The sequence below is a fragment of the Hetaerina americana genome, unplaced genomic scaffold, assembly GCF_022747635.1.
Source record: "Hetaerina americana unplaced genomic scaffold, ioHetAmer1.1.p SCAF_33, whole genome shotgun sequence".
NCBI lineage: Eukaryota > Metazoa > Arthropoda > Insecta > Odonata > Calopterygidae > Hetaerina > Hetaerina americana.
The window spans coordinates 2,349,009-2,375,591 of NW_027286908.1; the positions used below are offsets into that span (position 1 = coordinate 2,349,009).

The following is a 26,583-nucleotide window of genomic DNA, read 5'->3' on the forward strand; positions in this document are numbered from 1 at the left end:
TTGGGGAAAATGAAACGAGAGATCCGTAATCGTAAATCGGGGATTTTCACTAATTTTTTCTTTGATTTTCAACGTCAGTGTATCGGTCACAAGGCTAGGCCGACCACTGCGGTCCCCGTTGTGAACATTGGTACGGCCGTTTTTAAACTGAATGCACCACTGCCTCACTCCGCCTTCACTCATTATCCCGTCACCGTACACTTCACAAAGTCGCCAGTATATTTCAATAGGCTTGTGGTTTTTTGCCAGTAAAAACCTAATCACAGATCGCACTTCACAACTCGCGGGATTTTCTATTGCAGCGCACATTTTAATATTACGCAGAGAAGTAATGCAGAAGAACCAAAGGAGGATGCGTACTGAGGGTAGGGACGTTTAAAGGACGGTGGATCTAGCCCTACCCACCGCTACACAAGATCTAAACTTAAGTTACTTTCCGGATATCCCTCGTATTATAATGCCAGTGCATTGTACTAAATGAATAATTCTTCCCTCGAGTATTGACAACTTTCTGCGGGAACGCTACTTGCTACTATGTGCGACGACATCGAATTGAATAAGCAATCAATTGCTTTTTGGAGATGGGATGAAATAACAGCATTTTCATAATTCACGCGATAATTACTATTGCCCAAAATTAATTTCTACAATTCACTAGAATTAAAATACGCTTCTAGAAGAGTCATTTGTTGATAATCAAAAACTTGGCCTGAAATTGAGGTTCGATTTCTGCACTCTGCCATTGGAGGAGATCATATAACTTGGGATGAGAATTAATTACATAACCCAAAAATAATAAAACTTGGAGTAGAGTCTAAATTAGATTGACCCTCGATATAGTTTTTTAAATAATAAATGTCTATGAGACCGAGATAATTCCACAAGATGCGGTGAATAAGACCCGCGAATATGAATTAACCAATTAGAGGTACTCTCTTTATCAAAGGTCACCACCTGTTTAAATTAGACCGATTCAGTGACTTTCATAATTATTGCGGGACCTAAAGATGCTATCTGGTGATCTCATTGGATATTCGTCTTGGAGCAGTGTCATATTACTTGTTACGCCGTGACAAATCTTGAGATATCGAGAGTACATTTAAGCGCTATAATTTTCATGGTTATTCCCGGCATGTTGGTATGCTCGCTTGGTTGGTAGGGGAGAGGGCTCCGTTTTTCCCCGGTTGTCATAGAAACTACCTTGAAGCAAATAAATAATAACGTAACATGCCCCGACTGGCGTGCTAGTGCAGGTATTTCTTTGTTTACATTGATAAGTGATCTTTTGGGTGTATCATTCTTGTTCTAATCGGAGCCCCGAGATAAAACACAAACGTGAGTGCTAGAATATTAATCTATATTATCGTAATGTAGGATTTCTAATTACCTACAATACCATAATATTTACCAAGGACACTCCCTGAAAACTTGACAGGTGAATTTACGCCAGTTTCATCATTCTGCGTGGCGTAAAAATGCGGCGAAAAGTTACTTTGGCGGTGTGCACTTTGAATCAGTGGGCCTTGGATTTCGAAGGCAATTTGAGTAGAATCCTGCAAAGTATTGAAGAAGCAAAAGAAGCTGGAGCTACTTACCGGAGTGGACCAGAATTAGAAATATGGTAATACGCCTTTCCATGTTATCGTGGGACGAATTTTTCCTTCTTCATAAAGCCAGAGAAAAACTATGTTACTGGTTCTGTACAGTTACACTCTATTTATTAAATTTCAGTGGTTATAGCTGTGAAGACCATTTCTATGAAAGTGATACCCTGTTACACTCTTGGGAGGTGCTACTGGAGATAATCACTAGTCCATTAAGTCGCAACATCATCATTGATGTTGGTATGCCAGTTATGCACAAAAATGTGACTTACAACTGCAGGGTTGTTTGCTTTGATGGGTGAGTAAAATTGGCTGTGATCCCGATCAAAAATTGAAACTTTCATGAGTATTTAGACACAATGATGTTCTGTCAAGATAATTTTTCAAGTGGAGAAATCATTGCTGTTTTTCGTAAATCTCGAGGGCATGTTCGTATCTCGTATTCTCCTTAAAATATCTAACATTAAAATTTCTCTGTAAATTTATTGTCAAGTATATGATTATCCTGTTAGTCTTCCTGGTGTCAGAGAACAAAGTGATACATTTTATTGATGCTTTTATGTTAATTATCATTTTTGGCCCCATGTACGTCTGTGTCTCCAGGTCCATTTGTGAGTGTGATATAATTACATGTAGTGCTCTCTACAAGTCTATGCTTGCTCCTCCTTGCAAACCAAATTAATAAAGCTAGAATTGATGGCATTGATTTACTACAGGAAAGGCATGTATCTTTTAGGTCTGTTGATGAACAAAAAAAAGGACAGCGTTTATGGTGATGATTTTTGAAGCCCTCACTATTGCTCAAACGCATTAATTGATTTTTGTGGTGACAGTCTTTTTATTTGCTTATTTCTTTGAAAAGAATTATGTGCCAAATGGTATGCAGAAACTGTGTTTTGGGGTTATTCCAGTAATTGTGTGTGGCTTTATGAATTCAAGCAAGAGGTAACAAATGTCAAATATGATTATTTAATTTGCTCAGACCGCTTCAAATTATAACTTTTGACTCTTAAACAATCATTTATAACCATTACATTTTTTCACTACAATAATTAACTTAGCTAAAGGTTTTGATTGGGTAAAACTCACCTTGACTAAGCCCTAAAGCATGTGAAATTTACTCATTCAAATATATAATGTGATTAAATAGTCCTAGGAATGCAAAAATAATATTTGGAGGAGATATAAGGAGGTAGCTGTATGCTGACTGCTGTGATACAAGAAAGATGGAGAATCCTCTATAAAAGGTGTTTAGACAATTTAAAATAGGACGAAAGAGATTGCACTTCTTGGCCCATGTAAAGAAAGCTAGAAGGCGTAATGAAGTAAAAAGTAAATGAATATAAGAAAAACAATAAGGTGTCAAGATATTACTTTGTGCATAAAATCTATTTGTCAGGACCATCAAAAAGATTTATACTTTAAACAAACCTTTGATGATAACATAATACTGAAAAGTTCAAAGAGATGAGGTTATTAATTGTGGTTGCATCATATTTCATAGCTTAATAACATAAAAACAAAAGAACTATTCTTTGTATTGAGTAGCATTCCTCATTGTATGTATTAATGAATTACTGATCATTCTTAGTAATATGATAGCTATATGCACAACCCTACACTACTCCTACTCTACAGCAAAATCCCTCTTCAACTCCGTACACTTCCTCCCTACATTCTGTCAAATTTCCCTATCCTATTCCTGCCCATTCCTCATTTGCCTAACATTCTCCCCTCTATATTACAGTCTACAACATCCCACTACCGATCAGTATGTTTTGCATCCTTTTTTTTCTGTTTTCTTAGGATTTCTCCCAACAATCCCCTCTCCTCCCCCACAATACCCAGCACCTCATTTGTTTTTCTTTCAGCCAACTTCCACCTTTTTCATCCTTCTCCACACCCACATTTCAAAAGACTCCAGTCTACACCTATCATCCTGCTGGAACGACCATGTTACTGTACTATACATAACTATCCTCCATATCAAAGTTTTAACAAGCCTTTTCTTAACATCCTTACCCATCGTCCATGTCATCAATTCTCTCCTCCTTGTAAAAACTACTTTGCCTAATGCAATTCTTCTCCTTATGTCCTGACTAATTTGACCATTTTGGTCCAGCACACTTCTGAGATAGGTGAATTCTTCCACCTGATCTAGTTTTTGCCCCCTTATTTTTGTGTTTAACTTGGCCTTTCTCTTTCTGTAAAACCACGTAACAATTGTTTTATTTACATTTATTCTCAGTCTATAATGGACAACCCTACCTTACTCCTCTTTTTAACACTGCTCATCTGGATTCTCCCTCCCCCACTTGGAAATAAACAGGCTGAGACATTTACAGGTTTTGATTATACATCCAGTCTACTCCTATTTACTGCAGTACATTTATTGATTCTATCCAATTCACTCTATAAGTGCCTTTTCAAAATCTATGAAACAGACAAATGCATCCTGGTTGTTTTCTATTTTCCTTTCCATTAGTGTCCTCATTACTGGATTGGCATCGTGTGTGCCTCTCCCCTTACTGAACCCAAACTGATCATCCCCTAACTAATCATTCACCCTGCTCTCTGTCCTCTTACTAATGATCCTGAGAACCACTTTAACTGCTTGTATAATCAAACTTAATGTTCTATGGTCCTCACATATGGATGCCTTACCCTTTTTTGGAATAGGAAGTAACACTGATCTGACAAAGTCTGCCGGCCAAATTCCGCTATCATAAATATTATGAATTATTCCATAATAACTTCCTCCCACCTTTTCGTTAACCTTTAATTTATAATGCAGGAAAGTTGTCAACCCCAACGACCTTATTTGATTTCATCTACTTTAATGCCCTTTCCGTCTTTCCATCACCTGGACCTAAGCTATCCTCATCTACTTCATGTCCTTCTTTTATGTGTTACCTTGCTGGTCTGATGTCATACAGTTCTTCTATGTATTTCTTCCATTTCTGGAATCTTCTCTGGTTTTGACCCATCTTTTATTGTTATCACAGATTTTCCCTTCTGAAGTTCAGACTGTGTATTAATCTTCCTGTATAGTGTCCCAATTTCACCGTTCCGTTGCAAACTTTCTGTATCCTTTCACCGTGCTTTCAAGCATGCTTATTTTGCTCAATTTGTTTCCTGTTTATTTAAGACTCTTTGCCTTTTCTTTTACCTAATTCTGTGTTTTCCTTCTCTCATTTAAATTTCTAACCATCTTGTCTTTTATCCATGATTACCCTGTCCTTTTCCAATAGTTTTATTTTCGACTTTCAATATTCCTTTTTTCATATGTCCCAATTTTGATTCTATATTGCCCAGCTCCCTTCCCCCAATCGTGCTTTTAAAGTCTGTTGATGATCCTTTCTTCTTGTTCTGATTAATTCATCAATGTTCCATTTTGAAACCATTTTCCCTTAATTATTGTTGTGAATAATGGAAAGGAAAGATTTATTTAGAAGTTTACCCGTCATTTTGTTACTTAAAGTAAGCAATTTTATGAAATGAACATTTTCAATTCATAAAAATAGAATAGCCGATCATGTTTTCTTAAAATTAGTTAAACAATTAGGTGACTATTGATTATAGTTTTTCATGGTCTAGAAGTCATTTAAGGAGATTCTATGCCTAATTTAATTATATATTTCCTTCAAATAAACTTTGAATGGAATGGATGGGCATGATGACCTGATACCAGTTTTTGAATATCCGGTTTAATGTTACTTAGCAGGAGTCTTAAATCACTGAGTTCACAAATCTGAAGTCTGTTTCTCTGCTTAGAAATAAGCCGAATGACTGCACTAAAACCACGTTTGACCAAATATGAAGTCGGAAATGCAAGGAGTTTTTTAACCACCATCAATAATGATCAGAAACCTCCTTCTATAACCAAAATTCTTGATAATTTATCTTAAACTTTGGTTTCAATTGAACGTCATTTTGTAGTCCAATTAATTCTTCCTCTAGTACTCCAACCTCCTCAATATCTACCAATGGATTTACAGGTATCACCCAGTCTGGAATTTCCAGCAAGAGAAGATCCTCAAATTGCTACCTCATAATTTTATGCAAGGTGGTTAAATGGTCACAAAATACTCAAATCATCATCACCCATACCAGCTTGCTCTTCTAGCTTAAGCAGGTAAGGAAGTGATTAAGCTCGCGGTGACCTATGTTGGGCTAAATTAAAATCAACTTGGAAATTAACAGAGTCTCCATTTCCCTGTATCATTTCCCTGCAATTGCTAATTCATTTCATTGAACTTTGCAAATAGTTCAGACAAAAATGCAATGTCACTCCTAATCTCTTTAAGGTTATCCCTAAGAAAAGCATCTTTCTCCTCAAAAAACTGCACAAGAGTGTCAAAAAGATTATAGAATCGCCTGATACAATTGCCTTTTGATAGCCAATGAACCCCCATGTGTAGTAACAAACGCTTGAAATCTTCATTGTTCTCATCACGCAACTCTCGAAAGAGTCGATCATTAAGAGCATGGGCTTTAATTTTGTTAACCGCTATAATTGCAATGTTTAAGAACTTCTGAAGATGATCTCTCAGTTTTATAGCCCCTAGATGTTACCAGTGAATGACCCAATTAATAGTAAAAACATTTGGCACATATTTTCTCAAGTGTGCAATGCAACCATGGTGACGACCAGTTATTGACAGAGCACCATCTATCGCAACAGCAAGTATTTTAGACAGTGGATTTTTTTGTCCCTGAATAACTGCTCTACGGTACAAAATATTGACTCCCCTCTAGTATCAGTTTCTAATTGCCTTGCAAACATCAAATACTCTTTAGTTAGAGTTTAATCTTTAGTAAAGCGTAAATAAGCCAGAACACTGATTTATTACATTGCAAAGTTGACTCGTCCAACTGGAATGCAAATTGTATTGTTCTCAGGATGCTGCACAATATATCTTCCACATTTTCAGCCTTCTCATCTATTTGTCGTTGAACTGAAGTATTGCTTAAGGGAATAAGTTTTGTTGTATCATATGGTGACTTGTGAAGAACAGTACTCAGGACTTCACTTACTGCTGGTAGGATGAGTTCTTCAGCGATTGTATGTGGCTTTCCAGATTTGGCAATTATTAGTGAAATATTTCATGATTCACAAACCATCAGTGATATGTTTTGAAGCATTACACAACATGCTTGAAAAAGACAATTTAGCTATCCGTCACGAAGTGACTGAAAAAATGTTAGTCTTTTCTGTCTTGTTAGGATGTGCCTTCCCGAAATGGTCAATTAGTCTGGAAGGTTTCACCGCCTCATTTTAAAACATCCTTTCGCATAGCAAGTACATAGTCATGTGCTTGTTTATAATTGACTCTATAAATCTGTACTTTAGATAATCCACGTTTTACTCTCAACATTTCTTCTTTGATGAGTCATTTCCTGCCATTCTGTTTCTACAATAAAGGAATTTTGTTAAAATTAAATTTAATATATATTAACTAAATAGAATACTGGTATGAGTTAATGATAAGATGTGGATTCAATTATAAAGTGGTTACTTTTTAAAGTAAAATTAATAGAAATCATATGAAAAACACAAAAAACAAAATATTTACATGCTTGCGGCACAATTTCAAGCATCTCTAAGCAAGGCTGAATGTATGTATTTATTCTGCATACCTGATATATAAAAGGATTTATTTACATGTTATTTTGCTCTTGAATGATAGTAGTTTCACTTCGGGTAAACTGAAAATATTAATGCAGTTTATTTTTTTGATACAAATATTGTAAATATCGTGTACAAATGCGATACATTTATCACGCGAGCACAAATTCGAAAATGGTGCCTAGGGAGTTTGTGCCATAGGTCTGCACATGCATCTTTGCCGTCTTTCATAGAGAAACAAAACACTCAGCTGCAAAGTAAGCTCCTCTCGCATTCGATTTATAATCCTGATCTAGTCAGTTGAGGGTGAAATAATATTTCATTGGCTCCTATTCTGTCGTTATGAATCATATACTTGTGTGTGCGTTGGTTCAACTTAAGTTTATTCCATAACAAGGCCACCTTGTCATATGATGATATATTATTAAGAGGAATTTTGTGGAGAAGCATGTTTACTTCTAAATTTACTCGTGAAGGCGAAATATATCCAAAGTTTTCTCTTTATTCAGAGAATTATTGTGAATATCACCCATTTTTTTAAAAAACCTATGCTTCAAGGAAATGCACAATGGCAGCAAAATCAGAACTTGGATCATTGAACCGGGAATTTATTTAATTGATATCTAGCCGGCAAAAGGAAAGTTCAACCATACATATACCAAGTATGAGAGAAAAAGTCCTCTATTTCAACTATTTATTACCATTGCATGAAAACATAAACAATATACTAGCCATTTATTTTCATAATATAATTCACCAACATAAAATGATAGAAGAAATTATATAATAGTACTGTAACTAAAATGATATCTTGCGATTAATGATAAATAACTTATCAATACAGTCTTGATAAAATCATTGGAAACGAATTGTTTGAAAAATGATTATCTAGGTAAAAAATATTTAATGTAAAAACACCAAATCTAATAAAAATAATTATCAGATGAGATGATTGCTCTCTGGATTCACACCCGTTTTCATCACCCCAAGCGTCACTGCCAAAGTACTCTGTGTCATGAAGTTGTGCCAATGATAAGCCAAACAAGATTAAACCTCTTCAAAAGTTTCCCTTGGGCGAGAAAGCCTTGGAAATACTTGTCTACCGTTCCTACATTAAATGTTAGTAAACACATGGTTTAAATACTTCTAGATGTGGGAAAAATGTATACTTTGAAAATGAAGCTTTAAAACGGGCTTGGTAGCCTTCGCAAATGTCACATTGCCAGAACCCTCTGGCGCCCCCCCGCCGCCCCCTCGCCCCTTTTCACCCACGTAGACTAGAGCACCACCCCACGGGGGGTGGTAGTGCCCATATAGTGGTTTGGGAACCACTGTTCTATCCGTTGCTAGCTCTATGAAGACTAAGTTTCTTCCCACCTTTTTATTCAATATTATGGCAATCCCTCATTGGCTCTCGTCTCCTCTGCTTTATATATTACTGTAACACTCCAGATCCTTCCAATTAACCTCACACAGCCATAAAACATTTATATTTCCTCTTTCTATCTCTCACTTTATATTCACTAATTTTCCTTCCCACAGCATCATCCAAACATTCCAAGTCCCTGACCAGAGGCATATGTAAAATTAAGCAAAATGTTCAGTTTGGAGTGGAACCATTTTCCTTAGCTCCATTGCTAAGGTATCAGAGTGATGCTGAACCATTTTCAATCAATCGGTTACATTGCCATACCCAAGGACAGCATGTATGGGTTTTTATCATGCCTCTATTTAGTGCAATTTTTGTTGATGTTTGGCATTTTAGTCTGGTTGGAATTTATGAAACACCAACTGGACATGAAATGGAATTTTCTCGACACCATAACTTTCTGAGAAACTATAGGTAACAAATTGAAATAAACTGGTTATGCTAACCCTAATGTCGTATGCCAAATAGGGTTCATTATCAGGACAAAGTGATTCCTACCCTCACATGTCAAACCTACCTCAAGAATGAGGACTGGTTGCTAAGTTCATGGTGCCAAGAGTAATAAAATGAACTAAACAATAAACCATAAACACAGTAATCAACCCGAAGGTGGGTTTGGTAGGTGATAGTAGAGTTTACCCAGTACTAAGCCCTATACGGCATGTGAAATTCAATCATCAGGGTAGGGGGGCCAGTTCCTTTCCCTGTGCCGGTTATGGTTTCCCAGGAAGATCTGGTACCCCACAAATCACTTTAGCTTGGGTGGAGCTGCAGGTGCCCAGACTGCCTTACCCAGGAATCGAAACCGGGCCCCTCTGGTCAGTAGTCCAATGCTTTATCCCCTGGACTACCGTGACCCATGAATTAAACAATAACTTTTAAAATTTTACCAGTAATATTGAAAGGTATTATTTTTAATATGTGTTAATCATTATTATTTGTTTCATATTCTCTCAATGTTTCTTTTTCCATGTGTGCATATTGTGCAGAAAAATTATCTTGATTCGTCCAAAAATGATGCTCTGTGATGATGGAAATTACCGTGAATCCCGTTGGTTCACGGCATGGACCAAGGTATGAATTTCATAAGGCATTATATGCTATGCAACAGATGGTAACTGGGAAATAATCCTTCAGAAAGACTGATGAACTTTTCAAGTTCATCAATAAGATCACTGGGAGGAAATTCTGGTTGTTAGATCTCCCATCACTGGTCTCATCTCTTTTTTTTCAAATCCTTTAATTTTATTTTATTTAAGTTCTTAAACAATAGCCAAGTTCACTCTTTGCATAAAAGTGTACTGAATAATCATGAGCTTTGAGACTAAGGGTTGATTAGCATACACATATACAGTTTAGATGCATTGATTATATAACTCCTATGCATTGAATTATTAGTAGTTAGAACAATGAAATTGCCTTAAATTTTCAATCATTGAAATTTTTTGCCAACAAAAGATTAATTTGGATGCCCATAGGAATTGTGTTTTCCACACATGCATTTGCATGCAAACTGGGAACAGCTGATTATGACTTGTGCATCACAGTCAAAGGATGCTGTGCTTTTTCTTAATCTACTTCTGCACTGCTAGCCAAGTGTAATTTCATCATGGCTGGGACCTATAAACTGAAATATGTATTTATTTTAGCGTAAGGGCAAGAGAGAGGTACTAGGTCTCCATCTACTTGCATATTCATGACAGTTTTTTAATTCGATCCTATTTTTTTACGTGGAACACAGTACTACTACTTCCACTAATATTCCATTTTCTACAGAACTAAAATAATAGCTAAAAGATATCAGTTCAGGCTGACATTATGATCAAATTTTGAGCATTCATTTTGCATAATATTTGATATGGTGCATTGGATTTATAGGTAATAATTTGGTTAAGTATTTAGAATGACAAACAAATAAGAACACTGCAATTCCATAAGTAAATACATATTTTTGTTCACTTCCATGACCTTGGTTTCGCCAACATGTGACATCATCTGGTGAATTTATATTGTTGTGCCGGGTATTTTCAAGGTCTTTATGAGACAAGATGAGATTGGTCTTTCTACATGCAAACTGCTTAATGGATTACATTCAGCAAGGTGATATAGCAGTTTTCCAAGATTATTCGGGTCTCCCACCGGGTCCACGTTCGTATGGTTGCCGACGTTTCGATGGCCGAGTCGTCCATCGTCTTCAGGGCATCGTCGGCAACCATACGAACGTGGACCCGGTGGGAGACCCGAATAATCTTGGAAAACATTATTCGCCGGGAAAGTACCAGATCATTCGTGATATAGCGGTGTTTGTGAGAAGTTGAACACTGCCTTGCTCATGGTCCTATCTTGACTTAAAGTCTCCTCGCAACAGTGATTCTTATTTGAGCTTACTCAGGCTTGCTTTACAAATTCTTGTTCTGGTGAAAATGAAGGTGTTAGAGAAGCAGCGCGTGTGCATTGAATTTTGTTTTAACTGGGGGAAAAGTGTCTGTAAAACTCAATTGCCTCTAAAAACTGTAAAATTCATTTGCCTTGACCTGGATTCAAATCCAGATCCCTCTACATCCAGCCGAGTGTTTAGCCAGTTAAGCTCTCAAGGCATCCTCTCACATTGAGAAATTTCCTTTCAAACAATAATATGGAGGAGGAAATCGATAGGGTATATGATCAGTTAGAGTATATAATAGGTTGAATTCCTACAGAGAAACGCTTGATAATAATGGGGGATTGGAATGTGACGGTTGGTGAAGAAAGAGATGATGATGAGGTGGGATATTATAGTTTAGGTATGAGGAGTGATGGTAGGGAGAAAGCAATTGAGTTTTGCACGAGACAGGGGTTAATCATCACCAACACTTGGTTTAGATACCACAAATGGTATAAGTTCACATGGAAAATGCCAAGGGATTCAGGAAGGTATCAGTTGAACTACATTATGCTTTGGCAAAGATTTTAAAACAGTATGATCGATTCACCAAGTTTCCCAGGAGTGGATGTGGACTTGAATCAAAAGTTAGTTATTATGAAATTGCTTCATTAATGTAAACAAAATTCTGCTCATTGGTTTCAAATATTTTTATAAAAATTGATTTAATTTACTTGCTAATAATATTTTAGACTTATATTACACTTCATATCTGCTGCAATAGCAAATGGGCCACTCATTGTGATAGTCAAATTTGGAAAATTGCCTGCATATTTCTAAAACTTGAACTTTTAATTTGCAATATGATGCATGTGATTTTAATGTGATTTTATTTTAATCCCAAAGTAATTTTAATTACTGTTCCAGGTGCAATATGATGCATGTGATTTTATTTTAATCCCAAAGTAATTTTAATTACTGTTCCAGGAACGAGAAGTAGAAGACTATTACCTGCCAAGGATGGTATCAGCAGAGACCAACCAAAAAGTAGTTCCATTTGGGGATGCTGTTATAGCAACACTCGACACTTGCATTGGGTATGAAATCTGTGAAGAGCTTTGGAACCCAAAAAGGTTGGTTTTTGTTGTTTAAAATGGTGATTTTTCCCTTGGCATTTCTATCTATTTTTTATTGGAAAACCTGCTTAATTACATTGGAGATTTATTTTTTTTGCAGTTATTAAATGATATTAACCCATTTTAAAAGTTATCTCGCATATGGTACAAGATATCTTTTAAGTTCAGCCGTGAATGTAAAATGTCATGGCTCATCATTTTTCTCAAATTGTCACAATCATCTTTAAGAGCTAGGAGTTTGAATTTAATTACTCTGCAAAATATCAGTGTGTATGCTAAATCTTCAACTTTTCTTATAATTTGTGAAATATAGTAGTTTTTTGTATGAATTTTGAGAAGTAAAAAGTATTTTTTTAAATCTCTGCTTGCATTTGAACTTCTTGGCTCATCTAAATTAAACTGTAGTTTTGCACTTTTGAAATTAAATGTTTTTAAGTCGATAAAGTTTTTGTAGTTGATGTGTTTGAATGTTGTCTATATATTTTAAATAATATATTCCGATTTTATAGGCCAAAAGCGCTTCCATATATGTATATCTATTGTAGACTTGCTCAAACGAAATATTTGCTTAATTTTTCATCAAGTATGGCTTGAAATTTTGATAAAGTATGAGTAATGTCAAAGGGACTGTTAAGGTAAAGATAACTGATTTTAACAGCAATTATTGATTGATTGATTTATGTTTATTGGTTCCTAAAAGAGTGTTAGAGACATGTATGGAACATGTCACATTTCTTGCAAATATTCCAGATAGACACGTATACAAATACGTGAATAAAGTGTAAATGTGGAATTGCTGTGTTTTCTTTCTTTCTATACACGTATACAAATACAATTAGAGTTTGAATACAATGATGGTCATAAATAAAAAAGAAAATAGTAAAAAGCAGTAATAATGGCATGCATAAGAATAAAAATTATTTATCAACAGAGAGAGACATGAATTCATCCACAGTATAGAATTCATGTTCGCACAGGAGCTGATAAAGTTAAGATTTGAATGACAGCAAATTTTCTTCTTCCCTTAAATTTCTAGTTAATATTTTCAGGGCTTTGACACCAGCATTACAAGGCTTCTTAGAAAACATAGCCAAGTTGTGAGCAGTTATCCTCAAATTATTACACCCTCTTGTGATGTGCCTATGTACATCAGCATTGGTTGTCAAATTGAACATGGCTTTGTTTTGCTGCACAATTATAATAGCATGGAAAATATACATTCAGGGAATAGTTTTAAATTTAAAATTTTTCAAAGTAAAGTGTACAACCACATGACCTGGAACTTTACCTATGATTTTCTCTGCCCATTTTTGCGATCTAGAGAGGCGCATGGAATGATATGAGTGCCCCCACATGACAATTCCATGTTTCAGTTGACTATGAATGAATGCATGATAAACAGAGAGCCATACCATCTTCAACTAGGGTCACAATTTTTATCATGAGGTAACAACCTATGGCAACTAAGAGCTAATTTCATCAATATGAGTTTCTCAGGATAGAGTCTAAAGGATATGCATACCAAAGAAGACTTGAAGAGGGGACCCATTAATCCTCAAAAGTGGGGAGGCTAATTTTTCTTTGATGGGAATGAAATTGGATAAATCAAGTCTTCTTATTGCTCACGAATGCCAAATTATCTTTGCATGAATACCAATTTATTTAAGCCATTGAATAAAATAAACAAAATAATGTTTCTGTAAAATGCGTATTTAATCAGGTTTCAACCCCGTTCTGATAGCAACTCTGACGCACCCAACCCCACCTAGTGAAGTCATATTGACTAGTTTTTCAAATAGATGCATGCATTAGGAGATTGTGGTTAATGGATCCTTTTGACAGCTGCATTGTGTGTGTATATTTTACTATAGCACTCACATTGACATGGCCCTGGATGGCGTTGAATTGATATTTAATTCATCTGGATCGTACATGGAGCTCCGTAAGGCTTATGTTGCTGTGGATCTGGTGGCAGCAGCATCTGGGAAGTCTGGTGGATGTTATCTGTTTAGTAATCTGAGGGGTTGCGATGGCCAAAGAGTGTACTTCAACGGTTGCTCATGCATTGCAGTCAATGGAGGAATAGTCTCTCGGGGATCGCAGTACTCTGTGAAACAAGTGGTAAGTTGCCAACAGTTGTGATGCCTATTTTTTGATTTATTCATTGCTAAACAAGAGGCTGTACCTTGGAAAAAACTAATTGAAAAACATATGGTGTGAATAATGCAAAAATTTCTGTCAATGAGGGATCTCAGATTAGAAATGCCATGTCATGAAATAAATGTGATAACTTCACATCATCAGTATGTCTAAAGAATAAGGTCAATCATGATATGGAATGTGCCCATACAAATGTCTGATATTATTATCTTGTGATTATTAATCACATATCAGGGTATTTTCATTTCTTTTCTACTGATAGCTTTTCCTATCCTATGGAAAAAGATGAGACTAAAACGGAGAATTTTCATGCAACATTTTTCTGTTTTTTTTTAAAGCAGGAGTTGAAGTACTTTTAATTTTTGCACAGTATTTATTTTTACAACTCTACAAAGAACCATCAGGTGTATATAAACTTTTGAGGCATTTTAATTGATACAACTTACAATTATGCCATGCCCTCTGAGCTGTCACTAGCCAATGTGGCTGGTGTCATTCAATCCAATTCAATATATTCAAATCCAATTCAATATTCTCAAAATTTTTGAGAAATCTACAAGTAATTGTTGGAGCAAATTCAGTCTTTATTTAACTCCTCAAATAATGCTTTCCCCGAAGATCCCAAAAATTTTGTTGTTCCTGTACACATATGTATTTTAAAAGTGGCCTAACTAATATGAAATGATACACCGCCACCTTTGAATTACATGTGTCTAATTCCATAATAAATTCTTGCAAGAGTGCCGATACTATTTTGTAGTATTCCATTTTGTTAGTTTTTCTTTAAGTATTATCTGATTCGTTGGTTGATTTCCTCTTTTGCATGCAGGAAGTAGTAACGGCCACAATAGACCTGGAAGAAATCCGCACTTATCGGAACTCTCTACGTTCACGATGTGTTGTAGCATCAAAATCTCCCTCGTACCACCGTGTGAATGTTGACTTCACGATGTCATGTGATGACCAAGGATCTCTGGATGCATTAGACTGGTCACTTCCTGTGTACCGTTCCGTTGCCTGGAAATTCCACACTCCAGAAGAAGAAATCGCTCTAGGGCCAGCCTGTTGGCTCTGGGATTACCTTAGGTTAGCAAATGGCTAACAATCTTGTTTGATTTGGATATATTATTCTTTCATTATTATTATGTTAGTCCACCATTTAAGGTAGGCTATGAGTGGACACAGACTGATCATAACTACACTCGGCAGCTCTACCTAAAGAGATGCAAGCCCCTGTCCCACACTTCATTGATGATGATGATGGTGTTAAATTGTTCTTCAATTTTTAATACTTTCTATCTGCCTTCATTTGGTCCAAACAGTATCTGTTAGGCTGTTTTTATTTTCTATTTATTTAATTATTTATTACATTTTATTGATCTATTTATTACATATTTATTTTTAAAAACCTTTAATCTAAAATGCATTTAATTGTACTTATAGGCATCATTTTCTTAAATTAATTCACAGTGGTGTGAAATGACCGTAGCTGTCGACGCACCCTTAAAACTTAAAACTAACTAACTAACATGTCTTCATCGAGATGGTGCGGGGGCTAACGTACTGACTTCCCACCCAGAGGGCCCGGGTTCAAATCGCGGCAGGGTTGAATAATTTTCAGAGTTATCTCAATCCCTACTTGAGGTGCTTTGTTGTGGAGGGCACTTTGAGTGAGTACGCCATCCGTCGGATGGGGCGTTAAGCTGCGGATCCCTTGGCGCCTTTCGTAAAGAGTAGGCTAATGCTGACGCCGGATTTCTCTCCACCCTTCATCCTTTCCTATCCGTCCCCTATGGCGCAAATGACCTCAGCTGTCGGTCACCTCCCCTAAATACTACCACTACTTTTCTTTCCAAAGGGGTTCTTTCAATAAACATCAAACAATGCCATAAAATGCATGTAAAAAAGTTCAGAAAATAAAAATATATTTAGCTGAAGAAGACATAACTAAATGTCTTTATCTACCAAAATATGATTTCTGGAGGGAGTACGGCCCTGGTGAAATAGCAATCAGATTCAGCCATCTTCTATATGTTCATTATGTTTTATGCATAACTTATGTCTGTAGCAATAGCTGTTCATCCAACAGTGACTTTTTATTCCGCCTGTAACATAAGATAGTGTATAAATGTGCATGGATGTATTTTCATAGATTCTTCTGGTGATGAGGAATCAAAAAATTCCTGGGTATTTGCTTATACATATATATCATGGATATTTAGTTGAATTCATTTGGCATTGTTATATTTGTATTTCTTTTTCAGGAGGAGTGGTCAAGGTGGTTTTTTCCTTCCTCTGAGCGGTGGAGTTGACTCATCTAGCTCAGCTTGTATTGTTTACTCCATGTGTGTAATGCTTTTGGATGCAATTCAGAAAGGAGGTAAATAAAATTCTTTTTATCTGTGAGAATACATAAGTATATTTGGAAGAAGATTTTTTTGTTGAACGTACACCAGGCAAGTCAGCACAGTATTCTTGAGGTTTCTTGTGTATTGCTCGCATCTGGTAACAATTGATGGGCTGGTTTTTGGAATTAATTTTTCAGTGTCTTGAGAAATTATTTTACTTCAACTTGCCAGGTAATTCTCCCCTGGTATGCTCTGAGGTTGACCATAATGCATACTAGGAATTCAGTGACCTATCTGGTGAGAGAGTTTGGAGTCCATTGTAAAATTGTTTATGGTTGGTTAAGCATGACAAAAGCATTGATCAGACATTCTCAAATTAGCCTTGGTATGGAAGGTCCCAGTGCTATACCACCTTAGAGGAATGAAAAATCTAATTTAATGCAATGAAATACCTGTATTATTTATTTAACCATAATCCCGAAGCATTTAACATGACCTTTGTTTAACAATAAAAGCATAATTTGGCTGCTGCAAAGACCTGTTCATTGTTGGTTGCCCTTCACCAGCTCTTCGCGGAAACTGAATTATGTTAGAATAATGTTTAAATGAGTGCCTATTGAATTGCGCAAATCAGGTTGATAATGCAGTCAAGTTCAAAATTCGCAACAGAATGTGGAGCTGAGGGCCACTCTTGTGACTTTTGTCCCAAACATCATCACTCTAAAAGCTACTCCATCATAATAACTCGACCTTATTGGTCCCATCTTGCTGTTGCCCTGAGTGCCGTCTGAAGATGCACTCATTTGCTGTTTATTCTCCCAATCAAAGTCTAATCATCCCCTGGCAGTCCTTTTAATTATCAACCCTTTAATACGGATGTAGAAGATGAGTCTGACTCTCTGGGCTGCAATTTCCAAGAATATGTTGCTTCCTTGTAGCATTTAACTTCTGTTTCAAGAGTATTTCTCTTGATTTCTCCTTGCACTATCAGGTGCTGATGCTATTTCTTTAATATGGTTTCTTATTCTTTATTTCACAATTAAATAAGTCTTTGGAAAGCAAGAAGGAGGGAGTTGATGAGAGAGGCACGAAGTGATGATATTAAGAAGCAATAAGTGAAAACTTTGAAATGGAGCATGGTTTTGTATGGCCAAAATGCTAGACATACAAGGTTTGTATAAAAAGTATCGGAGCATTTTTTCCTGACGTGTGCTTGAAGTTATGGATTCAGACCGTCAATCAGGTGTGCCCCTGATTGCAGATCGCATTGGCTAATGCCAATAAGATGGCAGTGCACACCAGTATCTCTGAAAATTTGTTGATACAAAAGATCTGCACTTAACTAGTCCTGAAGGTCCTGAGCTCTTGAGGCTCCAACGTAACGGACTACCTGACAAAAAACGGCATCGTGGCTATTCCCCAAACCCCATGCAGTCCTAACTTTGCATGAGCAGACTCTTTCGTATTCCCAAGAGTGAAATCCTCCCTCAAAGGACACCACCATGGGACCTTAAGTGCCATCAAAGAAGCTTGCACGTGTACCCTTAAGGACCTTCTGGAATCTGTCTATCAGGGAACCTTCGAGTTGTGGAAAAACCGCTGGCCAAAGTGTGTCAACGCTCATGGAAAATGATTTGAAGAATTTTGAGGCATTGTAGCAATATCTGAAATAAATCTATTTTCCCTAAACTTTTCCTGGTGCTTTTTATATGAGTCATAAGGCTTTTGAGATATGTCGTTGTGCAGGAGGATGGAGAATGTGAAGTGGAGAGAAAGGAAAACAAGCAAGGAAGTGCTAGGCATGTATGGTGGGGGAGGAGATATGGTTTCTGGGAGGAATCCTGAAGCCATAAAATTTCATTTGGGAAATATGGGGTAGGAATGATGAAAACTGGGATAGAGGGGAGGATGCTAGGTAAACACAGTAAGGGTAGGAAAAGAATTGGCCAGTTGGAACGTATGAAGGGAGGTAGAAAGTATACAGAATTGAAGAACGGTTTAGTGTAGGGTATCAGATTGTGTTTTGTTAGATGGGGCTCAGAATTGCAATAGGTTTCAGTCTGTGTCCATCAAAAACATACCTTAACTATTAGTTGAACTAATGATAATAATTAATGCTTGGTGCCAATACCCTAATCATTCCTTAAAGAATATCTGGGAACATATCAGTCAACTTGTCCCTCTCATTGCAGTACGGGCTCTGCTTCACATTATGACAAATCCTGAACACTAATAACATTCTCATTTTCCAGATCCACAAGTTCTTGACGATGTGAGAAGGGTTGTTGGTGACCAGGAGTTCACTCCTATTTCACCTCGGGATTTGTGCTGTCGCCTCTTTGTCACATGCTACATGGCCACCCAGAATTCATCTGCAGAAACAAAAATGAGAGCTGCCGCCCTTGCTCAGCAAATTGGCAGGTAGTGGTGCACTTCGATGTGCTTAGCTATTCACATGTCCTCATATATTGTCACACCAGTGGTAAGCATACACATTGTGAGGATTTGTCTCTCTCTTTGCTCTGAACAGTTATCATCTCAGCATTGGGTTTGACTCTGCTGTAACTGCAGTCATGGGCATCTTCACTATGGCAACTGGGCTGGTCCCACGATTTGCATCTCAAGATGGCAGCCCAAGGGAAAGTCTAGCCCTTCAGAATGTTCAGGTGAGAATTGAGTACTCTTTAATTCCCTTGAATGCCATCAGTGGTAATTTTAATTCTGGCCTAATGCATTTTTCTTTTGTTTAGTTTGCTGATATCGATTTGAGAGAAGTCAGGTAATTATTTATGTAAATAAAAATTTTCCTGTTACTCTAGGCGGAAGGATGAATAAGAAATTGATGAAATAGGTACTCGTTTGTAAAATGCTGATGGCTATGCTAGATTTTATTTCCCCTAAATATTTTCCATTTTCTCTCTCCCTTTGTTTATGTTCTTTCCAAAGTTTGCTGTGATCACCTCCAACATCTTAAACCCTGAGAGGAGTAGAATGGCCCTCTGTTTGGTTGCACTTCCTGTCACCCACGCGTACATTAATATTTGATCTTAGAAAGTGGAGGCTGGGACCTGGTGGGATTCCATCACAAAAGTGGAAATGTACAATTGGAATATTAATTGAAATGTTATAATTTTTTTCAATCATCACCGAATAAAAGTACTATTTATTCAGAGACCATGAATTTTCACAAAGTAGAGCTTCAAACCGTTGAAGTTTTCAATCATATTTGTAGAAACTTGATGCCAAATGTAATTTTTGGCTGAGTACAGCGGGACCACCTCTCCTGACCCATTAATAAGCCTCCCTTTTGGTACATAGCTGGACTCAGCCTGAATTATGGAGAGGAATCCTGATTAGCCAAGTCTGGATTAGCAAGGCTTTACTGTAGTCATATTGGGTGTCATCTTGAAATAACTCTCCTTTAATGATCTTTTTTCTTTACATATAGACTGTCTTTATTGTGAAACATCTGAATGCTTATGCGATGGATCTTGCATTGCAGGCTCGGTTGCGGATGGTGCTTTCTTATCTCTTTGCGCAATTAATGCTCTGGGTGCGAGGTCGTCCAGGAGGGTTGCTAGTTTTGGGTTCAGCTAATGTCGATGAGTCCCTCCGAGGATATCTGACAAAATACGATTGCTCTTCTGCTGATATCAACCCAATCGGTGGCATATCCAAGGCTGATTTGAGATCATTCTTACAATATGCTGCTAAGGCGTAAGTTTTAACACTTTCTGTCTTAAACTAAGAAGGTACCTGCATTACCCTCTCTTCCCCTGGGTAATTCCAAATTGTTTATCTGAATATATTACAGCATCGTAGTGTTTTTGGAGATATTAAACGTTTTTCTTGCTGTGCAAGAGTATATTTGTGTTGAAAATAATTCAAGATGAAATTTGTTGCTCTCAGTTTATACATCTTTTTTTTCTCAGGCCTTTTCATATTATTTCCTTTCATCCTTCTGCTTAAATCACATCTTAATGGAGAGTGAGATCCACTTGATCTACCCCTTCTTTCTTTTGTTTTCACCACCTTTAACTTGCTGTTTTTTTGCTGGAAAATATGTGGCAATTTTTTACATTTGGCTTGATTAATCTAGAATCTTTTCTTCAAGTACCTGTGAATTGCGGCATTTTCATTATGTGCTTTGTTCTCTTTTCTTGGCCCTCTTCCTCCACATTACATAAATGTGCACCAGCCAAAAACTATGTGCTGAGAATATTCAGCTGTTAACTTTCTGTTCAGTAGAGCTCTGCGGTATAGAGAATGCATAAAGTTGTAATTTCATAATAAATTAAGCTGTTAATCAGAGTGGGACATTAAGTAGAAATCAACTGAAACTGCATTTTCAGGAGAAGTCTATTGAAATAGTTTTACGACCTGTGATTTAAGATGTGTATGATCAAGAGCTCGGTTGTGATCAACACGTCAAACCCCAACTTGCTTGAGATAGAGCCCTGAGTCTCTTAGTATTAGTTATTATGGGAGTCAAGCGAAAGCTGACTTAACTTTTTGCATTAGGGGTAGGAGGATAATTTGGTAAGGGTAGGATGTTCAGGGAGTGGAGGAAGGGTAGAGAGAACCCTGGCATCTGCATTAGCCTATTTTTAACCATAGATGCCAAGGGGTCACACAATTGTAATGTCTTATCCGACGGACAGCATACTCACTCGAAGTAATCTCCCTGAAGTACCTCAATCAGGGTTCATGATACCTCAGAAAAATCCTGCCATTGTCAGGTTTTAACCTGGTGGGTGGGAACCCTGTGCATTAGCCACCAAACCATCCCAATCATTCCCAGGCTCTTTGCTTCTTTATCAGACCACTCACTTCTCCCTCTCAGTTGTGCAAATAGACAATGGGTGTACATGAGTGAAAAACAAAGACACCTGAAGTCTGAGCTCCCATAAATAAAACTAAAAGCCTGATTTTTTTTAAATTACGGCTCTATCTTTTTAAATACTGTTCAGTTTTTAGTATAAGTTATACTATGCTGGAAGCATACCACAACCTTTCTTTGGGGTCTTTCCAGGAGTCATTGCAAAGGAATCAGAAGAAGATAATCCCAAAATGAATCTACAGGAATTGGGAAGTCATAAAATCTTATTCAAAAGGAATGACCAGAACATAATGACCAAACAAATCAATTTAAAGTATGCACAAAAGAAGCATAAATTCCATACCCTCTGATCATATTCTGTTTATCTCTGAAGCATATTAAGTCAATTTGCCCTCTTTAAAATTAGAAAGATCAGGGGTCCTAGGTGATCATGTGAAAGTCTCTCATATCATTTTGGCTGTCATTCAAAATCTAATTTTCATTTCCTGTACAAATTGTGTCCTTTTAATAAAAAATAAGTCTGATTTTACAGGCTTGATAGTAGGGTGCTTTCCTAGCTTTTCTTCTTTTCCTTGCAGATTGATCACTCTATGTCTCTCCCATCAGCACTGTCCCCTTTTCATTCATTTTCTTCTATGGCTAGTCTACTGAGTAAAAAAAAAAGAATTTTCCCTTTCATTTTGACAATTCCATGGAGCTGATGGGCTCATTCATATTCTTCCTTCCAGTTTTCCAAAATATGTGCAACTATTTCAGTTTCAAGCTGCCCATCCTGGTGGACATCCTCAGTGCTCCCCCTACAGCTGAGCTGGAGCCACTTGGAAAAGATGGAGCGATCACACAAACTGACGAGCGTGATATGGGGATGACGTACGCTGAGCTTGGAAGGTTTGGGCGTCTGCGGAAACAGAACCATTGTGGCCCATACTCAATGTTCTGCAAATTAGCTTTTGAATGGAGGGACTCTTGCACTCCCCAGCAGGTAACCATTGCCCGCCGTGGATTTTTGATATCGCTTTCCATTATGCCTTGATTCTCATTGGCATCTCTGAGACTCGATGTCTGCCCAATTTGGGAGATCTTGTAAAATTTTTGTCCCACTTGAAAAACAAGGATATGGATCCATGGAGGTTTCTTCTGTTCTTCACAGGTTGCACAGAAAGTCAAGCATTTTTATAGGTGCTATGCTATTAATCGCCACAAACAAACCGTGTTAACTCCTTCATATCATGCAGAAACATACAGCCCAGATGATAATCGTTTTGACCTTCGACCCTTTTTGTACAATGTGAAATGGAGTTGGCAGTTCCGTGCAATAGACCAGCAGGTTGGTGGTACAATAATTGGCTTGCATGTATTGTCAAATTTCTAATCATTTCTATTTAGTCAATAATTTTATCACAGCTTTTGAGTATTTCATTTTTATGCACATGTGTACAATTTTTTGAGTATTGACAATTCATCGCATGTTACACCACTGTTTCACTCAAAACTGATAATCTGGAACCTTCATAAATTTAGATTAAATTAGATCAGGGAACTAGAAATCCACACTGCTGTCAGACTAGTTTGAGTGAATTTTATTTTGTATTAATTCAAAATTAAATTTTATTCATTATTCCATTGACGTGTAATGCAAAGTTTTAACTTGAGCCCATAGCAGTCCATGGTATTTCAAATATACACATGGGAGTTGTACCTGGAAAATTAGTTGAATATTTGTAAATGACAATGAAAGGAGCTAAATGGGAATCAAAGTGAGTTGTCAATAGTGTCCTATGAAAATTTTCTAGATTATTTATCAGCATTTACAAAAATAGACCTGTAAATGTGAATTTTAATGCACAATTTACCGTGATTTCTTATTTATAGGTAATACATTATTTCAAAAGATACAACTCAATCAATATACTTTTGCATGAATGAATTTGACGTTACATACCTCTCTCAGTAGCTTCATAATTTTTTATCTTTGCGTACTGTAACGAATCAATATTGGTATTTTCTTGTTGGACCCTTAAGATGGCTCTGGCCTCAGGGTCACTCATTGTGAACCCGTTTGTGAGTGTCCTTTTTAGGTTTTCTGTTTATATAAATATTTTCTCATGTTTTTATTTATTGATATATTGTGTCGCCATTTGTCAGTATTTTCCTAGGGTATGTGTATTTGGCCAATATGGTTCATTCTCTTCTTCTGGCTGTTATGTGTGCCATTCATCCATTTTTCTGGTAGTGGGTGAAACGGCTCTATCTATTGGTCATAGAACCAGTCCACTTGGTTGAATAAAACCCCATAGATTTCAGTGGTGCATGCTTACTTTTCCTCAACAGCTGAGTTGGTAGAGTATCGACTAGTCAAGTTGAAGGTCCATGGTTCAAGTCCTGGTCAAGGAAATTTTTCTATTTGGAATCTGCACCCATCTTTCTTCCCCTTTAAACTCATGCTAATCCTTCACAAATGTTTGTATTCCTTTTCCCCTTGTCTACATCCATATGAATATGTTTTCGTCATTTGGTGAAAACAGCTGAAAAATGTTTATATGCCGGAAACACATAAAAAGGATACTTGATATATATTCACCATTATTTCACCATGGGAGAAGGTTAGGGGAGGAGTGAAGAGTAAAAAGGTAGGAGGGAGGGAGTGGTGAAGGTTAGTTTGAAAATTTCTAATGGCTGTAGCCAAGTTGAGGAAGTGGTTGGAATGTTTAATAAAGGAGGGGAAGGACTTGCTGCCAATGTGAAAATCTGTTTTGTGGGAGAATTGGTGCTGGAGATAATGGGGTGTCCACGGTTGTAAGACTTTAGCTGGGAAAACCAATCAGATTTTGAATAAATTCTTCTTGGGTTAAGTACCCAAAAAGAATACTGACATTGTGGCATAAGTCACATTCACTATCTCTACTGATTTTGATGAGCAACTTGCTCATTGTCCCCTGAAAGGCTTCCTTCAAATGAGCGAGCTAACTGTCATCAAAAGCATCAATAGAGATGCCAATTGCATTCAACTGTTACACTGGGATAGCTCCAGATTTTTCATTCTAATTTTTGTAAATAATAAATCTTGTTTTTCATAAGGTTGTAAACATGCACACATGAATTTTCCTTCTAGCATTACCTTGACTATGTCAAAAAACTAGAACATATTCTTTTTTCAGGTGTTAAGGAAGGAAAATGACTTAAGTATGTCAGGTCCAGGATTTAGGAAACCTATACTCCTTTGAAATATATGAAAGGATCATAGAGAAATTTTAATAACATCTTCATGGAAATTTTTGTTGTATATTTTTCTGTTGACTTTGTATACATGTGTGTTTTCAGTTGTTACATAATGTATTTAATCATGGAATAATGAGTTTGATTGAAATAAAATGTTAACAAATATCCTATGGCTTTAATTATTGCATTTAACCTAATTTTCCCAAAATGATGGGAGAATAGGTTACAAAAATATGCTCATTTTTTAAATTTTAGTTATTATCTGATCCTAAGAATACAATCAGGTTAAATTGATTAGGTGCATTGAATATCTGCACATATGTCATCCACCAAAACTATGGAAAAGTGAGCATGTTCTAAATTCAAATGCGGCATGCACTTGTTCCACATTCACTTTGAATATCAGTAAATATTAATTCAAAAATGTGTGGAGATTTTTTATCTGTCTGAAATTGGACTCTGACCTCCCTATCGCTGATTGGGCACAATCATCATTACCGACGGGCAGTCACCTGGGCTCATTTCTCAAGTGTATCTCCAAAGCTTCCTAAGGGGGGACCTAAATGGTCTGTGTTCCCTGGTATTGATTAATTGAATGAGATGCCATGTGAATGATAATTTGGCCCTATTTTTTCTTGCCTATCTTTATGTTTAAATGCATATTGCAGAAATTATAAAGCATCTCCAGTGTTTATTTCATAACAATTGATTCATTCTTAACTTGGATTTCAAACCTAAAACCCATTTATGTTGACTTGGACGTCGGGGTAGGTGTGTAATGGTGGCTAATATCCAGGGTAAAGGTGTGTTATACTATGTGATTACTGCATTGCAATCCAATATAAGCAATACTTAAACAGATTCCAATTGACTTTCAAATTGTATTTATATTTCATTCAATCCATAAGCTCTCTTTCCCAGTGTCAGGCGAGTGAGTTGGTCATGAACTTGTGCTTCTGACCATGTCCAGCTAGCATTTAAATGCAATATGGTTAGTATTAATTTCATGTTTTATAAATGCACATTTTGGATATTTCATTTCCAATGTGAATGGAGTCACATTATCAAGAACTGTTATCTTCCATGCAAGACAAGTGAGAGGTACCCACTTCATAGACTGCAACTTAAATAATATTTAAAACTGATAATAAATGTTAGTTGGAATTTTTCAGTGAAATATTAAACTATCCATCATGCAGGCAAGTTGGGACATTTGAGTCATCGAAATTAATTTCATTGTGACAATGAATGATATGTCCATATCTAAATATGTTAACCCTTCCTTGAGATCCATGATTTCCCTCCACTAGATGTTTTGGCACACATTGTTTTCACTTAAACTAAAACAAAATCCTCACTGCGTTATTCTGTAATTTCAAAACACAGGAGGAATCAATGTCTGGCAATAATTGGAATCTGAAGGACCAGCTTTGTTGAAACTTTATTTGCCAGATGGAGTGACAGAATCATTCTCCAGTAATCACAGCATTATAATGTTAGATCCCATTTGCTAGTTACCCTCCATCAACTTGAGCATGATGATGCTTAGCCTGAATGAAATGGTGCAGAAAACCATGCAATAAATAGTCCACTCAGAGCATCGATAAACTGAGCCGTTTTGGCTTGTAAAACTATCAATTAGCAGGGTTTCTTTGAATCCTAAATTAAATGGCTTCGTGATGTTCTTTTGAGAACTTCTTATGTTCAATTGGGGAAACATCAAAAGCAATTGGTGAGCCCACAAAGGATCTCATTTGAATAACAAACAATGGCAATCGAAATAGGTACCCATATAATGAATTAACAAGTTAAATCGGATGTTATTGAAAAGGAAATTTTCCCAAAAATAACTGCCG

The 26,583-nt window shown here is 36.7% G+C and overlaps 1 protein-coding gene across 1 annotated transcript; it reads left to right on the plus strand.

The window, feature by feature from the left end:
- Positions 1-1,146: 1,146 nt before the first annotated feature.
- Nadsyn (NAD synthetase) lies at positions 1,147-24,851 on the plus strand. The gene is made up of 14 exons (XM_071589123.1): positions 1,147-1,335; positions 1,436-1,621; positions 1,732-1,902; positions 9,652-9,736; positions 12,012-12,157; positions 14,032-14,281; positions 15,150-15,406; positions 16,585-16,700; positions 18,921-19,089; positions 19,199-19,334; positions 20,171-20,385; positions 22,265-22,490; positions 22,659-22,835; positions 24,667-24,851. The coding sequence occupies exons 2-14, from the start codon at positions 1,476-1,478 to the stop codon at positions 24,730-24,732; spliced, it is 2,160 nt and encodes a 719-aa protein (XP_071445224.1). The 5' UTR covers positions 1,147-1,335; positions 1,436-1,475; the 3' UTR covers positions 24,733-24,851.
- Positions 24,852-26,583: the final 1,732 nt, after the last annotated feature.